Source organism: Oncorhynchus kisutch, linkage group LG14 (genome assembly GCF_002021735.2).
Source record: "Oncorhynchus kisutch isolate 150728-3 linkage group LG14, Okis_V2, whole genome shotgun sequence".
In the NCBI taxonomy this organism is placed as follows: Eukaryota; Metazoa; Chordata; class Actinopteri; order Salmoniformes; family Salmonidae; genus Oncorhynchus; species Oncorhynchus kisutch.
In genome coordinates, this window is record NC_034187.2 from 16,962,986 (window position 1) to 16,978,456 (window position 15,471).

General features: G+C 41.6%; 1 protein-coding gene across 11 annotated transcripts in view; it reads left to right on the top strand.

Annotated features, from left to right (window-relative positions):
* The window catches only part of LOC109904244 (bromodomain adjacent to zinc finger domain protein 1A-like), a 41,007-nt gene that overhangs the window by 18,206 nt on the left and 7,330 nt on the right, over window positions 1–15,471 (top strand). For all 11 annotated transcript variants that reach the window (XM_020501477.2, XM_031787938.1, XM_031787937.1 and 8 more), the window contains 6 exons: window positions 15–190; window positions 721–863; window positions 3,143–3,312; window positions 11,345–11,416; window positions 13,968–14,215; window positions 14,492–14,637. In XM_020501477.2, coding sequence (XP_020357066.1) covers window positions 15–190; window positions 721–863; window positions 3,143–3,312; window positions 11,345–11,416; window positions 13,968–14,215; window positions 14,492–14,637 — 955 coding nt within the window. The remainder of the gene's footprint in view (window positions 1–14; window positions 191–720; window positions 864–3,142; window positions 3,313–11,344; window positions 11,417–13,967; window positions 14,216–14,491; window positions 14,638–15,471) is intronic.

Consider the following 15,471-nt stretch of genomic DNA (forward strand, 5'->3'; position numbering starts at 1 on the left):
TTTTTTCTCTCCAGATATTAAACCAGAGGCTGGTGTTAACAAAGCTGTCTCAGCCAAGTCCAAGGCTGCTTCTGCTCTTCTCCCAGAGGGCACAGCGGCTCCTGCTGAAGACTTCATGTGCAACAGGCTGAGAGACCTGCTGCTAGATATAGAGGACCGCATCTACCAGGGTACACTGGGACAAGTCAAGGTTAGACTACATCTACCAGGGTACACTGGGAATAGTCGAGGTTAGACTACATCTACCAGGGTACACTGGGACAAGTCAAGGTTAGACTACATCTACCAGGGTACACTGGGACAAGTCAAGGTTAGACTACATCTACCAGGGTACACTGGGACAAGTCAAGGTTAGACTACATCTGCCAGGGTACACGGGCAAGTCGAGGCTTTGGTTGGGTAATAGCTCTTTCTGATTAATAATTTGTTTTATTTCACATAGTAAAAAAAGTTGAGATGCAACCGCTTTACATTTTAGTCATTTAGCATATCATCTCATCCAGAGGGACTTTCATTAGTGCAAATCAGTTCATTCTTATAGTAATGATTAGGTAATTACACTTGGGTAAGATGAGGAATGAGCTGGTATGCAGAAGTGCTGTATGTTGAGTCATGAATTGCTTCTGAATGCAAAAAAGAGAACTCCCAAACTTTAAATACAGATGTAAATTTCAGTGAGTAAAAACATGGGTGCTTATTGTCTGATATCTTGTATGGTAGGTGATGGAGAGGAGTGTATGGAGGAAAGCACTGGAGGAAGGCCACTATGAACTACTGACCCCTGAGCTGAAGGAGAATGGTGTCACTAAAAGAGAAAACTGTGACCTGGAGAACATGGAAATACATTACTTGAAAAAAGACAGGTAAGTACTGTACACTCACCACATCAAAGTCCAGTCTGTCATCTTGTGCACCGACATTAGCTAGCTATAATCAATATGGTTTAGGGGTGTAAACGTTAAAACAAAGTTGGGAACCGAACTGAATCCCCCCTCCCCCACAATTAAAATCAGTGCCATTGTCACAGCATTATTTTCTGTGTTATAGCCTAACTAGACCATTTGGTTATAAAGGCTTGGGGAAAGTTGTGTAATTGAAATAAAACCAGAGGAAGAGGAACTTTAGGTAACAAGGTGAATTTGCAAGACAATTGCGAGATGTAGATTACCAAGACACATGCTCATGCCTGCCCCGCCTCTCTCGCACTACCCTGCCTGCTCTTTCTCTTTGCTACTGATGAGTGTTCAGTCTTTGGTATGCTGCATGTAGAATATCCTAGCTTAGGCTATTCATGGGACCGAGATGGAGGTACAGTATCTTCAGGCCAGTCTTTCGAGCACGGAATTGGCTAATCTTCGTTGAGTGGGTGGGGGTGTGTTTGCCTCATATGAAATGACCGTAGGCTACTGGTATAGCCTGTATCGATTAGGCCTACCCTTTTCAGATAGAATGGTATGTGGCCCTTTGAAAGTGCTACGGCATGTCTTTTAGGCTACACTACGGCTTCTAAACGTCGACACGAAACCTTCTCTTATATGAACGGTATTTTACTTGTCTGTAAAGTAGCGCTGCGCTAAAGCGGGACTCACTTCCATCACTAGGCAACCAGAACTGTCAATCCTAGCATGCCTGCTGTCTTGCGCGCGGACTGCTCTTTCCTTAAAGTACTTTAAAGTTTTTTAACTTACCAAGACATTTAGTAGACTGAAAGCACATCTAGCTACCCTACCATGAAAAAACAACACAGCAGGACATCAATCAGCGACGTTTATTGTTGTCAGGGAAACAATATAACATTTATATGCCGGCCCTAAATTTTACTGACTGCAAAGGTACCGACGCTTCTGATGCAGCACTTTTAAGTGTCTGGAAGGTTATATATTACCGACATGTTACTGTAGCTGCGTTCTATGTTTTTAAAGGTTCGCGGGAGAGAACTTCATTGCCCGGCCCTAGTGGTCATACGAATGTAATTGGACCATTAAAGGCTCTGCATGGTCAATCCAATCTCTGCAGTGGCCGTACAGCATTTACTGCGATATGGCCTCTGGAGAAGTCAGGGCATTCATACTACTTGGGTTTCACTGGTCAGGTTACAGGAGCTGAAGGCTGAGACCAAGAGGTTAGCTAGATATATGGTTACAGTGTGAGTTAGTTGAGAAAAAGCATTCTGTTGACTAACCCCAGTCCATACAAATTTGCGCAACCGCGGTTTTCAAACGAGGCTGCAATGAAAACTAATGGGACTGTAGTGACTGTGTTGTCGTCAAAATCTGGGGTGAGTTGTAGGTTCCTATTCAAGCATTGATTGACATGGTAATGGCTCGATAGTATTGGAGAAAAGTAAGGGAAAAACTAACCTCTCTGACGCTGTACGTTAAATTGTGATGTCGTACAGCCTCTCTCCACCAGGTGAAGCTCTTCTCTCACGGATTAAAAACAGGAAAGGGACTGGGTAAGGACAGATACCTAGTCAATTAGCTGAATGTATTCTTTTTTTGCGTCATCACTGCAAGCCATCATGACTCTCAAAAGCCGTGACAGTCGCTGTTTACTTCTGAAGATAACTTTAGCGCCGCCCTAAACCTGACTCAAATTCGAAGCCTTCAAATAGGTATTTAATGACAAACTCTTATGGTGTTTTATTTACATTTTAGAGGGGATAAATTGGACAGTGATAAAAGCAGTTTCCCCACCCAACATAATAAACAAAAAAGACCCGACGGAGCTCATTGCCTTCAAATCATGCGGGGATGGGCAGCATGAAGGTCTCGTCATTGATTTTGTGGAAAGGGGAGAAGTTGTGCTTTATAATAGTATTCATATTACAGTTGACCTGGAAGTATTATGTTTTTTGGGGTGCTAAAATAAGGTAAATTGTAAGTTACAGTGCCATGTACAAAGTGTGCTAGCTAACTATAGGTAACAGACTTGTAAAAATGTGGTGTGGAACTCTTTTTGTCAATGTTTGTAATGGGGAAACTCATGACCCCAAGAACAAGCAACATCTGGTACAATAGGTCATACATTCCACATACCTTCCTGTTTAAAAAATGTTTTTATCCCCACAGTATCTTAGACTGTGCTTCCCCAGGAGTCAAAGTTTAACACAATCTCTCTTGGTCTTGTCCATGTTGTTCAGGTTACAGGTGTCATTGTTCAGGCTACAGGAACTGAAGGGGGAGAGTATGACCACAACGTCCACCAGCCCCAACACCCCTCAGATGGTCAACAACACTGTCCACTACCTGGCTCAGGCCCTGGCCCACATCCAACAGGGAATTGAGAGAAAGTTCCTCAAGGCTCCACTGGGTAGGCCAGCAAAACTCCCCCTCACGTCATAATGCCTTCCTGCAAAGAATTGTCCCAATTGGCACCCTAATATCTTTTATAGTATATATCTTTTGACTAGGGCTCATAGGGAATAGGGTGCCATTTGGGATGCACAGTGTTGTCGTGTCTTTACTATCATTAAACTGAAGACTTCGTTTTTATCAAAGATTCTCTGTAATTAGTTACTCGATTTAAACTGAATAATCATGTAACTGTAATTAACTAGGAAGTTGGGCCACCAAGGAAAGTATTCAGATTACAAAGTTATAATTTCCCAATATAACCTTTCATATATTTTCATATCTGATCAATAGTCTTCTGATTAATGATTTATTTATTTTACCTCACGTTAGTCTCATTCCAAACGTTGTAAATTGTAAATCTGCACGAATCCAGTCTTCACTGAGTCATTCATACATCAATTGTCTTAAATCATTTATTTATTACTAAGTAATTCCCAGAAATGCATAAACAACAGTAAATATGGTTACATGAAATGATAGAATGTGCCCTAGTGGGCTGAACCGGGGTCGACTAAGAAGTCCCTACAGAGTTAATTATAACAATTAAAATGCTAATCCCTTACACATGAACGCTCACTCATTCGGGAACAATTGCAATCAATATATATATATTTACGCTCAGTGTGTCGTCCTGTTCGCTGGTGAAAAGTATTTATTTTGTAGGATTTGTCCTTCTCATTCACTCTCTCTGTCTTGGTTAGAGGGGATAGTTCAAAGTGACATTCATTCTAGAATGGCTGTTTCGGCGGTTGTCGTTCTTCGCATTCAATGATGCCAAATTCCTAGCTGCAGACTAGTAATTAGTATCAAAGACTTGTTCTCATTCTGTCGGTATCGATAGTCTCAGAGTTTAACCACGTGGTATGGTTAAAAAGATTCAGCAATGGTCTACACCTTTTAGCCCTCTCGTAATTGAGGTAAGCTTGGTCTCAACCTTAGTCCTCCCCTAATGGAGAAAAACATGGTCTGATAATTTCTCAAAGTTCTGTTTTATTCAGAATGGCAGAAGAGGGCTGTCCCAGGATTTCTGACCCTAACTGGTCTCAGGGGTGATCCTCTGATTTAGTTCAAATCAAAAGGGAATTGTATTTTTCTTCATTAAACAGTCCACAATCATATTATACCATTGTACAAACAGTATCATCCTCACTCAGTCATCTTAAACAACAATTAGATGTAAACCTCATATCTGAGGCTATTACATAAACAGCGTTATGTGGCCACAAGCCTTTATATCCATATGGTCTAGTTAGGCTAATGTGGCCACACCGTCTCTCATGAGCTTCCCAAGTTGTGACAAACGCACCAGTTCGTAGCTGGATTCTTCACCAATCTTTTATACTTTCTCTGGAACATGAAATGTGTTCATACCTCAAGTTCTGTGAGGTGGAAGGATTTGCTTTGTCCTCTGTGAAAGTTTACCCTCTCTCTAATACTGCGTGTCCATGAGGCAGGGTCTTCCTTAGGAATTTACGACCTCACTCTGCCCACAGCAGTCTGGTTGTAGAAGCAGTCTGGTTGTCTGTACTCAGAGGGCAACGTCATGACAACGTCATGACAGTGTGCTCACTTAGATAATGCTAATTGTAGTAATTTTGAGACTTTTCCTGGATTTACAAAATTGTAATTGAGAATCTCTTGAAATGCTTTTTAGGCCACCTTCTAGTTACAGACGATGTTACCGCTAAGCTGCAGCTCCCGGGGGACTGCTGTGCAGAAATATCAGCCCACCGAGAGAAGCACGAGATTTAACTTCTTTACTCAACTTTCTATTGCTGTGGTCACCAACTCGGTGATCTCCAAGGCATTCTTAGTCCATCACCAAACATTTCTGTAAAAACCCCAATGATAAAGCCTTTGCGTTCCCATTTGTTTTTTTTGTATTCATCATGGGCTGTTGACGGTAGGTGCACCCGCTTCAGCTGCACCGGGTAGGCCAACTGTTGCCATTTTGAACCATTTCATGTGTCAGAAGGTACAAAATCTGCCTTCCCGGCGGGCCCAGGGAGGCCTACCGCTAGCCACTTAGATGGCTTAGATGACCTTGTCTGCAGTAACGTAGCAGGCATTAAAGAAAAGCTCCAGCTAAGTTGATACTGTGAGATTTCAAAATGTTTAAAACCATGACTAGAGAGACTATCAATGAATAGAGCAAAGAGCTGCTGTTTTTGAGTGAGTTCTTGTTTATGTTATAAACGCTACAACAAGCACTGCAGCAGTAATGAATGAGTAGGAAGGTTTAAAATAAATAAATATGTATATATATATATATATATATATATATATATATATATATATATATATATATATATATATATATATATATATATATATATAAATTTTTTTATTTTTTTTTTTTATCACCTTTTATTTAACCAGGTAGGCCAGTTGAGAATAAGTTATCATTTACAACTGTGACCTGGCCAAGATAAAGCAAAGCAGTGTGAACAGACAACACAGAGTTACACATGGGATAAACAAATGTACAGCCAATAACACAATAGAAAAATATATGTACCGTGTGTGCAAATGTAGTAAGATAAGGGAGGTAAGGCAATAAATAGGACATAGAGGTGAAGTAATTACAATTTAGCATTAACACTGGAGTGATAGATGTGCTGATGATGATGTGCAAGTAGAGATACTGGGGTGCAAAAGAGCAGAAATAAATAACAATATGGGGATGAGGTAGTTGGGTGTGCTATTTACAGACGGGTTGTGTACAGGTACAGTGATCGGAAAGCTGCTCTGACAGCTGATTCTTAAAGTTAGAGAGGGAGATATAGGTCTCCAGCTTCAGAGACTTTTTCAATTCGTTCCAGTCACTGGCAGTAGAGAACTGGAAGGAAAGGCGGCCAAATGAGTGTTGGCTTTGGGGATGACCAGTGAAATATACCTGCTGGAGTGTGTGCTACGGGTGGGTGTTGCTATGGTGACCAGTGAGCTGAGATAAGGCGGGCTTTACCTAGCAAAGACTTATAGATGACCTGGAGCCAGTGGGTTTGGCGACTAATATGTAGCGAGGGCCAACCAACGAGAGCATACAGGTCGCAGTGGTGGGTAGTATATGGGGCTTTGGTGACAAAACTGATGGCACTGTGATAGACTGCATCCAGTTTGTTGAGTAGAGTTTTGGAGGCTATTTTATAGTTGACATCGCCGAAGTCAAGGATCGGTAGGATGGTCAGTTTTACGAGGGTATGTTTGGCAGCATGAGTGAAGGATGCTTTGTTGCGATATAGGAAGCTGATTCTAGATTTAATTTTGGATTGGAGATGCTTAATGTGAGTCTGGAAGGAGAGTTTACAGTCTAACCAGACACCTAGGTATTTGTAGTTGTCCACATATTCTAAGTCCGAACCGTCCAGAGTAGTGATGCTCGTCGGGCGGGTGCGGGCAGCGATCGGTTGAAGAGCATGCATTTCGTTTTAGATGCATTTAAAAGCAGGAGGCCACGGAAGAAGTGTTGTATGGCATTGAAGCTCGTTTGGAGGTGTGTTAAGTGTTCAAAGAAGGACCAGATGTATACAGAATGGTGTCGTCTGCGTAGAGGTGGATCAGAGAATCACCAGCAGCAAGAGCGACATCATTAACATGCATGCATACACACACATACATAGAAAAGAGTCGGCCCGAGATTTGAACCCTGTGGTACCCCCATAGAGACTGCCGGAGGTCTGGACAACAGGCCCTCCGATTTGACACACTGAACTCTATTTGAGAAGTAGTTAGTGAACCAGGCGAGGCAGTCATTAGAGAAACCCAGGCTGAGTCTGCCGATAACAGAACGGTGATTGACCGTGTCGAAAGCCTTGGCCAGGTCGATGAATACAGCTGCACAGTATTGTCTCTTATCAATTTTTTTTTTTTTACCTTTATTTATTTATCAATGGCGGTTATGATATCGTTTAGGACCTTGAGCGTGGCTGAGGTGCACCCATGACCAGCTCGGAAACCAAATTGCATAGTAGAGAAGGTACAGGGGAATTCAAAATGGTCGGTGATATTGTTAACTTGGCTTTTGAAGATTTTAGAAAGGCAGAGCAGGGTGGATATAGGTCTATAACAGTTTGGGTCTAGAGTGTCTCCCCTTTGAAGAGGGGGATGAGCGTGTCAGATCTTAGACGATACGAGAGGTTAAACAGGCTAGTAGTAGGGGTTGCAACAATTTCGGCAGAATTTTAGAGGGTCCAGATGATTCTATCCCAGCTGATTTGTAGGGATTCAGATTTTGCCGCTCTTTCAGAACATCCTCTGTCTGGATTTGGGTGAAGGAGAAGCGGGGGGGTACAGAGCTGTTGGTAGGGGTAGCCAGGTGGAAAGCATGGCCAGCCGTAGAGAAATGCTTATTGAAGTTCTCGATTATTGTAGATTTATCGGTGGTGACGGTGTTTCCTAGCCTCTCCTAGTGCAGTGGGCAGCTGGGAGGAGGTGCTCTTATTCTCCATGGACTTTACAGTGTCCCAGAACTTTTTGGAATTAGTGCTACAGGATGCAAATTTCTGTTTGAAAAAGCCAGCCTAAGCTTTCCTAAGTAACTGTGTATATTGGTTCCTAACTTTGCCTGAAAAGTTGCATATCGTGGGGGCTATTCGATGCTAATGCAGAACGCCACAGGATATTTTTGTGCTGGTCAAGGGCAGACAGGTCTGGGGTGAACCAAGGGCTATATCTGTTCTTTGTTTTATACACATTTTTTGAATGGGGCATGCTTATTTACAATGGTGAGGAAAGTACATTTAAAGAGCAACCAGGCATCCTCTACTAACGGGATGAGGTAAATATCCTTCCAGGATACCTGGGCCAGGTCGATTAGAAAGGCCTGCTCGCTGAAGTGTTTTAGGGAGCGTATGACAGTGATGGTTGTTTGACCGCGGCCCCATTATGGACTCAGGCAATGAGGCAGTGATCGCTGAGGTCCTTGTTGAAGACAGTAGAGGTGTATTTAGAGGGCAAGTTGGTCAGGATTATATCTATTAGGGTGCCCGTGTTTACGGATTTAGGGTTGTACATGGTAGGTTCCTTGATCATTTGTGTGAGATTGAGGGCATCTAATTTAGATTGTAGGACGTCCGGGGTGTTAAGCATATCCCAGTTTAGGTCACCAAACATCTTCAATCTATTCACATATGGTGTCCAGGGCACAGCTGGGGGCTGAGGGGGGTCTATAACAAGTGACAACGGTGAGAGACTTGTTTCTGGAAAGCTGGATTTGTAAAAGTAGAAGCTCAAATTGCACAGACCTGGATAGTATGACAGAACTCTGCAGAGTTCTATCTCTGCAGTAGATTGCAACTCCTCCCCCTGGCAGTTCTATCATGTTGGAAAATGTTGTAGTTTGGGATGGAAATGTCAGAATTTTTGGTGGCTTTCCTTAGCCAGGATTCAGACACGGCTAGGACATCAGGGTTGGCGGAGTGTATTGATAGTCTTGGGTATTTTTTTAACGCCAATATTTCACTTTGTCTGTTCATAGGAGTAACAACATGAATTTGTGCATGAGGCAGAAATAATGCGGTGAGACTCGAGTTTCACCATCAGCTGGAAGATGGTGTCTTTTTTGGTCAGTGGAGGAAAGGGATAGTGGAGTGATGTTGAGAAGCAGACCCTCAGTCTGCTGCGCTCTCCCTCCACTAAAGCTGACCATGTCCAGGCACCATCCACCCAGTAAAATAAAAAGCAAATTATTTCAAATGTATGCTCACTCAGCTGTACTTCACAAGTAATATATTACCGATGTGATCATATAGCATACCTCAAATTTGAGAATTTTTTTTTTTAAATGGCCTGAACAACAATGCATTCATTGGCAGGGCAATTTCAAGCAAAGTCAATATGTGGTAATGTTTTGGGCCTACAGCTTACTGCACAAACCTCATTGCCACAGTACTGTTTTTAACTGGTTAATGTTGCATGGCTTACGTTTTTTAAGTCATAGATCTCGGCTTGCATTTTGACTGAGAAGGTTCTTGATTCAGAACAGTGGTCGCCAACCTTTTCTGAAGTTTTCCCTGTTAACCTTATCAACGTTTCCATTTACTGTGGCAATTGTGATTGAATCAACGCAATATTAGCCACTTTCAATGCAACATATCGAATAAAACAAAATATGCAAGAGATTTTGTTGTAGGCAGAACGCATCAGAGTAGGATTCTATTGCAATGACACACATGACTCAGCCTGTACTTTATATAGACTAGTGTTGCATAAACTATCACACCTGCAGTAGGCCTATATGCAAATAGACCATTGCCATATGGATCTGTGCCATTTACTTTGAACTGGACTGTTTACAGTATGAGCGGTCGTGAGTAGATGCGCTTGTTTTGAGATCAAAGCGGAGGCTGCATGTAGCCACGTGTGCCCATTGTGTTCATATCCTTTGCTAGTTAGTGCGTTATTAGCCAAGTTATAGATCATTTGTTGTCAGGAATAGGGGAGTGATTGCTTCCTACAAGAGCACAAAATGTGTACGTTTCTAGACATCTTTGAAAAGTCAGTCAGGTAAAGTTATTATTTAATTTTTTTTAATTCTTAAAGGGACAGTGTTGTATTTTGAGACCGGCTTGAATAAGCTAAGTCGGCAGAGGGTAGCATAATTTGTCTGCTTCTTTGTAATAATGGTATGGGAATAATGGTGCGTTTTTAACTTTGTAAAGTGGTTTCTTGCGTCAAACAAAACAACCACACTTTGTCACATCCTTGTCTGAAGGACAAGTGAATAAACAGGTTCACGTCAAGCCCTGTATGTTTTTTTCAAAAGTCTCATGGAATGTAGGCCTACATTGAGCACTTCACATTGGCTGCTACTGTAGGCTGAATGATATAACAGCTATTTCCATGTTAAAATGTTATGGAAGGCATTTTCTCCATTGTTTTTGATGGTAGGCCAACATTATGATCAAGTAGCCAACTTGGCCACTGTTATAACTAACTTAAAGTGGGTACAGCCTCAGTGTTCAAAGTAAATGTACGCTGGAAGTTGGACAGAATTTTCACAAAGTTCAAGTCTGCACTCAGCAGACCTGAAATTTGCTCCGTGCTGGAAAAAATTGGAGGGAACATGGTCAGAGGCCTTTATCCGAGCAAATTTTAACTAGGGCTGAGTAGTAAATGCTTACTTGATGTCAGCCTGATTTTATTTAAATAATCACTGACTTTCATTGTTTGGGTTGAATTCTGTAACAATAAAACAATTAATACAAGTCCTGTGATGGTAGTGACTGCCCATTACTGCTTATCACTGATTAACCATTTATTCGCATTACTTTAAAATATTTTTGTGTATTGCATTTATTTTATTTGACTTTATTTAATTACTAGTCATCTCTATAGAGCTGCTTCCAATGCTGTCTGACAGAATCACTATTTTGTAGTACTTAAAAGTAAATAAGGCATACTTTTATGACTGAATCCCAAATATCAGTCACTTAGATCATGTATTTTCATGGAGAGATATCTCACGAAGCAACAGCTGCTCTATCCCCTCACGATCACGAATTCTTCTTCCTCTTCCATACCAGGCATAAAAGAAACACAGACCGGACAAGTAGATGCACAATGACTTATGGTCATTGTAGGTAGTTTAGCTCATAAAATAAAGAATATTGGCCTGTTGGAAACTACAACTCCCTTCTGGATCTGATTAATCTTTAGAGAATGCGCTCATTGAGCTCACAGAAAAAGATTGACATCGATTCAATTATTTGAATTCAGTCAGTTTTAAAAACTGAAAAATAAGACATTTTTGTTAATCTCTCAGCACTACTATCAACAGACCTTATCTGCCAGCCAGACAGGGAATGAGTGCTACCTGTGTTTTAATGTCTGCTGTGACCTGTATTTTTCACACTCTAAACTGGTCATTCGAACAGTCCACGCGTATGATCTTTTAGGGTTTAGGGCTTTTGATTATGTTTGACGTTCAAATTGATATATTTTGACTTTCATGGCAAAACAGTGCCTTACCTTATTCCCCCTCCCAACAGGCGATGAAGATTCTAAAAAGGACCAGAAGGCAAAGAAGAAGGAGAAGAAAGATGAGGATCAACACAGTGAAGGTAAGGTTGATAGGAACAAAAAAAAGGCTAAATGAAATCTTATACTTTTTCCTCTAGCATAATTGTTGAAGGAATTTAATTCCTCTGTTTTAATTCCCAATTAAAATTAAACACTCTGTCAATTCAAAAGGATTTGTAAGACCCTTATTTTATAGGAATGGACAGAGTCCCGGTCTTAAAGTCAAGTAACAGCCTTTATTCAAGAGAGTACTGAGTTCATACACATTTTACCACAGGTTATAAACTGAAAATGATGTCAGCGTTTTCTAAATGTTCCGTCTCTTCTTGACACTGGTAGAAAGGCCCTATAGCTCTCAAGCCTTCCCTCCTCGCCTAGAGCCAAGGTCAGTCAGTGTAGATAAGCATTCTAGACAGTCTGGAGATAGTTCATTCAGTTGTACCAAGGAACAGACAGTCATTGTTCTAACTTTTGCCCACGTTCACACACACATTATTTTCAGTACTGGGATCAAGAATGAAAACTCATACATTTACAGTAACATTTAGTATTCTGATTAGTACATGTATAGTAACATAATAGTATTCGGATTAGTCAGTCCTGATTGAAATGTATACATAATTAGACATCATTGATAAAAATTCCCTTAATTAACAATAATCGATTTGATGGTCTCACTCAAAAGACTGGTTGTACCCCAATAAAGGTAACCTGAAATTAGATGACAATATATAATAATGAATTATATATTTTAAGGGAATTGGTGAGTGATTGCTGTTGATCTGACAGTTTGTCTCCCCTCTGAGTGCTGTGACAGTGGTGGGGTGGTGAAGACTGTTAGCTTATATTGTAGATGATGGAGAGGAGTGTTGCATTCTGTGACATGTTTCATGTTTTTTTTTATGTCACATGCACAAGAAAAGTGAAATGCCTTTCTTGCAAACTCTAAACCCAATAATGTAGTAATCAATGTAGCACTAAAAATAACAAGGTAGAACAAAAACCCATGGGAAGGTAAGACGCTATATGCAGGGATACTGGAGTGTTGGCGATAGATATGTATAGGGGTAAGGTGACTAGGCATCAGAATATATGATAAACAGTAGCAGCGGCGTGTGTGTCGTGTGTAACAATAAAATACATGGGTGGGTCAACTCAGTCAGTGTGGTTATTTAGCAGTCTTATGGCTTGGGGATAGAAGCTGTTCAGGACTCTCTTGGTGTCAGACTTGATGTACCACTAGCCATGCGGAAGCAGAGAGGACAGTCTATGACTCGGGTGGCTGGATTTTCTGGGCCTTCCAGACTGTCTGTCTCTTCTCTCTCTGAACCTCAGACGGTAGGGACGGTGGTCGGGTCTAGGAATAGGCACGGATATTTGAATATCCAAATGGACGTTAGTGTTTTATTACTTGCGAGAGTATACTTAAAAATATATATTTTTTAAACATTTTTAATAAGAGGCCTATTTTTAAGAAAATGTCATTATTGACATGACAGTGCTACATATAAGGATAGATCATGACATTAGACATTTCAATATAACGAGTTGACAGGTTTTTTTGAGTGCGCCCCAATAAAGAAAGATGTACTGGTAGACAACACACTTTTCGTGCGTGTAGCTTGTCGGACGATCAAAGCCGCACTACTGTCAGAGGCTCCTTGTGTAGCAAGTGAAGTGGGAGATTTCTAATCGATGCAAAAAGGAATACAAATTACAGAATTAAGTTGGCTAAATGAGAAGAAGTAGGCTGCAATGATCAACCAACAGGTAGGCTATTTTTTTATATGAATGGATGTGAGGAGTGCAGCAAAATTGTCTTAGCCAGCTAGCAAGGCTAATTAACTAACTTAACTAACTTAACTGGCTAGTGTAGTTAGCTAGCTTCTTTAACCTATCGCAGCAACAAGTTTGTCTAACTTGCGCAAATAGGTTTGGCTACTTTCTCTCTCTTTCCGTGTCAGACACTGGCCTCTGCTCATCTCGCTCCCCTCTTCACCATCTGTGCTGAAACAAGTGCACCTCCGCACGAGCAAGACCCCCATTCCAGTAGGAAAAGTCATTTCTTTTAAACGCATGTATTTCGACTATCCGGATATCTGAAAAAAGTTGTGACATCTTAAATGCCCATCCTTGGGTGTTGAATACTGTGATAATGTCTGACTGTATGTCTCTTCTCTCTCTGACCAGACAGTAGTGACGGGGTGGTGAATACTGTGATAATGTCTGACTGTATGTCTCTTCTCTCTCTGACCAGACAGTAGTGACGGGTGGTGAATACTGTAATAATGTCTGACTGTATGTCTCTTCTCTCTCTGACCAGACAGTAGTGACGGGGTGGTGAATACTGTGATAATGTCTGACTGTATGTCTCTTCTCTCTCTGACCAGACAGTAGTGACGGGGTGGTGAATACTGTGATAATGTCTGACTGTATGTCTCTTCTCTCTCCGACCAGACACTAGTGACGGGGTGGTGAATACTACTGTAATAATGTCTGACTATGTCTCTTCTCTCTCTGACCAGACAGTAGTGACGGGGTGGTGAATACTGTGATAATGTCTGACTGTATGTCTCTTCTCTCTCTGACCAGACGGTAGTGACAGTGGTCGGTTGGTGAAGACGGTCCAGGAGCGTTGGAGGGAGTCTCTGCTGGGTTGTTCCAGTATGTCCCAGGTCTTCCTCCACCTCTCCACCCTGGAGCGCAGTGTCATTTGGGCCAAGTCCCTGCTCAACGCCCGCTGTAAGGTCTGTCGCAGGAAGGGAGATGCAGAGAACATGCTGCTGTGTGACTGCTGCGACCGAGGACACCACATCCACTGTGTCCGCCCGAAACTCAAGGTAGGATGGATGATGCTTTTCTTCACACATGGCCTATGGATACCCTGTGTTTCCCCTACAATTTTAATGGCGGGCAAGCACCTTCTGTCCCCCCCCCCTAAAATAATTGGAACTCGATCGATAATATTGGTATGAAACCTTTTCGAGGTTCATTTGAGGACCCTGTTGTCTTCAAAAGTAACCTGATGAAAGAGTGTAGTTCCCGGTCGCCTGTAACTCTGCTGTCTACTGTACCGGTGTAATCTAAACCTCTTCTTTGCTCTGTGTTGTGTCCAGGCCGTCCCAGAAGGGGACTGGTTCTGCCCGGAGTGCCGTCCCAAACAGCGAGCCAATCGCCTCCCCTCCCGCCAACGGTCCTCTGTCAACTCTGAGGAATTGGAGGAAGAAGACTCTGGGGAGGAGACGATGGAAGAGGAGAAGAGGTGTGTTCTGAGCGTTACTGTACTTCATTGGGTTGAAAGTAGGCAGACCCCATTTAGTCTAGGCTGTTGGTCGACCGAGACTTCTTTAGTTAAGTAGTCACAAATTATATATTTTTGTGGTACAAAAAACCTGTCTAATTTGCGCCTTTCTCAGTGGACTAATCCATTGTGGAGGCGGTGGGGATGGAACAGTCATCACTCCAAGACGTGCTACTGAAGTTGTATATGTTGATATTACATAAGAACAATGGTGCAACACTAATAAAAAAATATTTGTTCTATAACAAATGCGCTTTCTCCTGCGTTGGTGGTCGCAGTCCACAGTTCTGAAATGTAATCTTCAGTGTGCCGTTAAATTGCCGCCTTTCCCTATATGTTGCTATGTGCATAATAGCGAAGTTAACCAGCGTATTGGTGTTGAGAACAATACGGCGTGGCAGCAATGAAGTGAGGAAATGGGCCTTGCCTTAACTGTCTAAGAAAATTTAGGAGAGGAAACCCATATTTTAATTAGGTCTATAATCCAATAGCCTAACTGTTTAATTTGTCTGGCTTTATAAATCCATATACACAGTTGAAGTCTGAAGTTTACATAAACTGAGTTTAAATGTATTTGGCTAAGGTGTTTCACAATTCCTGACATTGAATCCTAATAAAAGTTCCCTGTCTTAGGGCAGTTAGGATCACCACTTTTTTTTAAGAATGTGAAATGTCAGAATAGTAGAGTGATTTTATTTCAGCTTTTATTTCTTTCATTACATTCCCAAAGTTTACATACACTCAATTAGTATTTGGTAGCATTGCCTTTAAATGGTTTCACTTGGGTCAAACATT